Source organism: Pteropus alecto, unplaced genomic scaffold (assembly GCF_000325575.1).
Source record: "Pteropus alecto unplaced genomic scaffold, ASM32557v1 scaffold251, whole genome shotgun sequence".
Lineage (NCBI taxonomy): Eukaryota > Metazoa > Chordata > Mammalia > Chiroptera > Pteropodidae > Pteropus > Pteropus alecto.
The window spans coordinates 2,929,627-2,935,646 of record NW_006431048.1 but is presented as its reverse complement, the minus strand read 5'-3'; the positions used below and the strand labels follow the sequence as shown (position 1 = coordinate 2,935,646).

Here is a 6,020-nt window from a genome sequence, read left to right as displayed (position 1 = left end):
TTCCCTCATATCTCACTTCAATTCATAAAGAACATTTGTTGGTGCTACTCCCGATATACAGCCCTAATCCAACCATTTCTCATCATTATCACTGCCATTCAAATGATAAGAATCACCTCTGCCTTAACTTTTCTAAGTCTCCTAAATCAGCAGTCCCCAACCTTTTTGGCACCAGACAGTGGTGCACCTATGAGAATCTAATGCCTGATGATCTGAGGTGGAGCTGAGGCGATGATGCTAGCACTGGGGAGTGGCTACAAATACAGATGAAGCTATGCTTGCCTACCTGCTGCTCACCTCCTATGTGGCCAGGTTCCTAACAAGCCACGGACTGGTACCAGTCCACAGCCTGGGGGTTGGGAGTTGGAGGCCCTGCCCTGAATAATCTCTCTGCTTCCACTTTTTCTCCCTTAGATCCCATTATTCATAAAGCAGCCAGGATGATCTACTCAAAAATGAAATTATATAACTCTCCAGCTTAAAATTCTCTAGTGGTATCCTACTGCATTAGACTCAATCCAAACTCCTCACAGCCTAGAAGGCCCTACCTAACCCATCCCACGTCTACCTCTCTAGCCTCACCTTCTGTCTCTCTACTAATTGTTCAAATTGTTTCAGCACCTCTAGTTTTCTTTCCGTTCCTTAATCTGTATCAGAGGCCTTCTGCACTGGCTGTTACCTCTGCCTTGCTCTTCATCCATAGCATCCTTCATATGACTGCCTTCGCTCTCATCTTTTAGGTCTCTGTTCAAAGGTCACCCTATCAGAGAGGCTCCTGACCACCAGAGAGTCACTATCTAGCCCATTACCCATTTTTACTTTCTTTATACACAATAAATAGTGATGGACGCTATCCCCTCTCACTAGAAGGTAAATTTAAGTTCTTTGAGGACAGATATTATGTAAGATTTTTTATATTTCCTATGGCACATGTAAGAACATCAATAAATACCAAGTGATCAACTTATAAGATGAAATATCTGTGATCTGTAAAACTATAAATTTTTCTAAAGCCAGATGTAAACAGAGAAACTGCAAAAAGGATGATAAAATGATGAGTATTATTTAGTATAAGTTCAGAACCACACGATTCTTGACTTAAACAAGTTTTTGTAAACTAAACAAACATTAATTTCTATTGTAACCACTTAAATTTCACTAAAATGACAGCAAAGCAAGTTATTTTCATGAAGCAAACTGAAGTCTTACTTAATGTTATAATGTCCAGTTTTCAGTGTACATCTATCAGGAAGCTGAGCAAGCTTCCTCGAGAGCATTTTAAAATACTTCCTGCACTCCTGCACGCCCGTGCCTTGTTCATAGTCAGTAGAAGCAGAAAGTGGCAGTCCATCTCTGACACGAATAACTGAGGCAGATAAAATCATAGACATTTCAACCGACAGAGAAGACCTAAAACAAAAATAAATAATTTGGGTTAAATAGAAAATTAAAGCCAAAGCTGATAAACAGTGCAAAAATGTTCGACTCACCAATAATCAAAGACATACTAAACAAAACGACTTCCTATGATTTCCTTAACAAATTAGCTTTAAAAAATATAATACTTGCTTCTTTCTGGCATTCTCAAAGTATATGCAGAAGTAAATATTTGAATAAACACCATTCTTAAAACAATTTGGCAATATTCAACAGAGTTTAAAAATATTTAGTCTCTTTAACCACAAAAAAATTTAAATATATAACTCTATCCTAAGGAAAGTAATCAAATTCAGACAAAATTTTAAAGAAAAAAATCCTTTCACAGAAATAACTGAAAATAACCAAACATCCAGTAACAGGAGGATGGTACACTCCTGTTATAGTACACCCATATGATGAAAAATAATGCAAAAAGCAAACATTACATTTGTGAAAAATAGTTTAATAATGTGGTAAAATGCTTATATGTTTGATAGGGGAAAAAAGCAGGATAAAGACTGCAAATGATGTTTTCCAGAGACAAAAAGAAGGAAGAAGGGAGAAATAAATGGAGAAACAGATACTGGAAGGAAACACACCAAAATGAGAATAATGCTTATCTCCAGGAAATATGATTATCATTTTATAATTTTCCAAATTTTCATATTTCACAATGGGCATATACTACTTCTATAATCAGAAAAAATATTTAATTTTAAAATAAATCTTAAAGCTAAAAGAATACTGGTTTTAATACTGTTCTCGATCTTTCTACCAGAAAGCAAAAAATAATGACCTATTTTATTAGATTCTGATCATGCTTTATGAAAATAAATAAAAGGACTACATAGGCCTAGGTCCAAAAGAAATCAGGTAAGTCAAAGTTTGATTAAAAACATAGTTTTCGAATGTTAGCTTGTATAAAAATCATTGGAAGTTTGGTTAGAAATGCAGATCTCTCCCAGACAAGAAAAGGCTAAAGGAGTTCAGCAAGAGGAGGAAAGACTCCCAAGTTCATTTTACAAGGACAGCTTTACCCTGATTCCAAAACCAAAGACATTACAAAAAAATAAAATAAAATTATAGGCCGTTATCCCTGATGAACACAGATGCAAAAATCCTCAACAAAATATTAGCAAACTGAATTCAGCACTATATTAAAAAGATCATACACCATGATCAAGTGGAATTTATTCCTGGGATGCAAGGTTGATTCGATATTCACAAATCAACTAACATGATACACCACATACAAAAAATTAAGGATAAAAATCGTATAATCATATCAACAGATGCAGAAAAGCCCAGCAATCATTTATGATTAAAACTCTCAACAAAGTGGGAAGAGAGGGTCATACCTCAACATGATAAAGACCATATATGACAAACTCACAGCCAACATACTAAATGGCGAAAAGCTAAAACTGTTTTCCTTAATATCAGGAATGAGACAAGGATGCCCTCCTTTAACGCTTTTATTCAACATAGTATTGGCAGTCCTAGCGACAGCAATCAGACAAGAAAAAGATAAAAGGCATCCAATTGGAAAAGAAGAAGTAAAACTGTTATTATTAACAAATGGCCTGATACCACAGAGAGATCCTAAACATTCCACAAAAAATATCAATAAATGAATTCAGTAAAGTAGTAAGGTACAAAAGTAATATTTAGAAACAGGTTGCATTTTTATACATGAATAATGAACTATCAGAAAGAAAAATTTTAAAAAAATCCCATTTACAACTGCATTCAAAAAAAAAAACTCGGAATAAATTTAATAAAAAAAGGTAAAAGATCTGTACTCAGAAAACTATAGACATTGAGGAAAGAAAGTGAAGATGCAAATAAATGAAAGGTTATATTGTGCTCATGGATAAGAATTAACTTCGTTAAAATGTCCATACTACCCAAAGCAATCTATAGATAGACTCGATGCAGTCCCTATCAAAAGAGTAACAGCATTTTTTCATGGAAATAGAACAAATATTCCTAAAATTTACATGGAGCCATAAGAGACCCTGAAGAGCCACAGCAATCCTGAGAAAGAACAAAATTGGAGGCATCACACTACCTGATATCAAACTATACTTCTAGGCTATAGTAATGAAAATAGCAATGGTACTGGCATAAAAACAGACACATATATCAATGGAACAGAATAGAGAGCCTAGAAATAAACCTGTGCTTATATGGTCAATTAATCTATGACAAAAGAGGCAAGAATATATGGGGTAAAGAGAGTCTCTTCAATAAATGGTGTTGAAAAAACTGGTTACATGTAAAAAACTGAAACTAGACCATTTTCTTACAACATATATAAGAATAAACTCGAAATGGATTAAAGACTTAAGAGTAAGACTTGAAGCCATAAAACTCCTAGAAGAAAATATAGGCAGTTAATTCCTGACACTGAGCTCACTGTTATGTTTTGGATGTCTCCTTGGACAAGGAAAACAAAAGAAAAAAATAAACAAATAAAACTACATCAAACTAAAAAGTTTTTGCACAACAAAGGAAACCATCAACAAAATGAAAAGACAACCTACTAAATGGAAGATATCTGCCAATAATACATTCAATAAGGAGTTAATATACAAAATATATGAAGAACGCATACAACTTAACACCAAGAAAACCCAAACTAATTAAAAAATGGGCAAAGAACCTAACAGGCATTTCTCTAAAGAGGACATACAGATGACCAACAGACATGTGAAAAGATGCTGTCACTAATCATAAGGAAAATGCAAACTAAAACCACAATGTGATATTACCTCACACCTGTCAGAATGGCCAACATCAATAAACCAACAAACAATAAATTTGTGAAGATTGCAAATTGGTGCAGCCACTATGGAAAAGTCTAAAGGTTCCTCAAAAAATTAAAAATAGGACTACCGTATGACCCAGCATTTCCACTTTTGATTATTTATCCAAAGAAATCCAAAATACTAATTTGAAAAGATATATGCACCCCTACGTTCACTGCAGCATTTTTTACAATAGCCAAGATACAGAAGCAACCTAAGTGTCCATCAATAGACAACTGGATAAAGAAGATGTGGTACATATACACAATGGAATATTACTCGACCATAAAAAAGAATGAAATTTTACTATTTGCGACAACATGAATGGACCTAGAGGGAATAACACTAAGTGAAATAAATCAGAGAAAGACAAATACCATATGATTTCACTTGCATGTGGAATCTAAAAAACAAAATAAATGAACACACAAAACAGAAACAAACATAGATACAGAGAACATTTTGATAGTTGCTAGATGAGAAGGGTATTGAAGGGCTGGGTGAAAAAGGCTAAGGGATTAAGAAGTACAAATTGGCAATACAAAATAGTCGTGGGGATGTAAAGTACAGCACAGAGAATATAGTCAATAATGTTGTAGTAACTATGTACAGTATGGTATCAGGTGGGTTCTAGACTTATTAGGGGAATTGCTTTTCAATAAGGAGTTAACGTAAATGTCTAACCACCATACTGTACCCCTGAAACAAACATAATATTAAATGTTAATGTAATTGAAAAAAATTTTAATAAAAAAAAAGTCCATGAATTTAAAAAAAGAAATGCAAATTTCTGGGCCCACCTCCAAAAAATTCTGATCCATTGACTGTGAGGTGGGGCCTGAGACTCTTCCATTTTTAACAAATTCCCCAGGTAATTACTATGCTTATTGTCTAAGAATCATACTTTCAAGAATATTGAATTAAAACATGTTCACAGTGTGAAATTAAGTGATAACTCTTTTCTGTCAGAACCATCAGAACACTAAGTGCTTCTCCTTCACTAGCAGTACGGGCAACTGATGAAAACTGAAAAATCTGATAACAATTTCATAGGCTTTTTCATTGCTATCGTATCAGAGACTAAATTAATCTTTACTTGCTACGTAAAGTTCAGCTAGGTCAGTATTAACTCATTCTAAAAATGAAAAATTGAGTGTAGACGAAAAAGGGGTTCTATGGAAAGTATCCTCACAGGGTGATCTGATCATAAATTCATGCCTCAGGCATATAACTTTTTTAGTAAAAGGTTTATCTTTGCCTTAAGCAAGACCTGTCCACTGTTTCAGTGCATCTAGGTTAACATAACTTTGAAATAACCACCCTCAAGAGAACACATAATCCTGCTAACTATCCTGTAACTCCATCCCTGCCTTGCTTTCTCCCACCTCCATGTAATGCTCCTTACATTCTTCCTCAATTTCAAGTGCATAAAAGAAGCTTCAAAACTGTCATTTCCCAAAGCACTTGCACTTCTGCTTCCCAGCAACTGTTGTCAGTTTTGGCTCAAATAAAATCTTACAAAAATTCTCTACAGGTTTGGATATTTTTAGTTATATATCAAAAATATACCAAAAAATGCCACAGAAAATCAACTGATAACAGGTTTGGAAATCAGTGGTCCCTAGTATTCTTTGCTATGTAAAGTCAAAATCTGACTGCCCACTCATGTTAACTTATTGACAATAAAAATTAACCCAAATAAAGCTAACACACTAAATTTACTCCCCCTTTTCCTCTTTTCATGAGAAAGTGAGAGGAATAGATAGGTATTAATATGCCATTACCCATTAA

General features: G+C 34.2%; 1 protein-coding gene across 1 annotated transcript in view; it reads right to left on the bottom strand.

Moving 5' to 3' along the window:
* SEC22A (SEC22 homolog A, vesicle trafficking protein) overlaps positions 1-6,020 on the bottom strand; it is a 56,817-nt gene that overhangs the window by 45,969 nt on the left and 4,828 nt on the right. The window contains exon 2 of the mRNA XM_006905572.3: positions 1,210-1,410. Within this exon, the coding sequence (XP_006905634.1) occupies positions 1,210-1,391 (182 nt within the window). The 5' untranslated portion in view covers positions 1,392-1,410. The remainder of the gene's footprint in view (positions 1-1,209; positions 1,411-6,020) is intronic.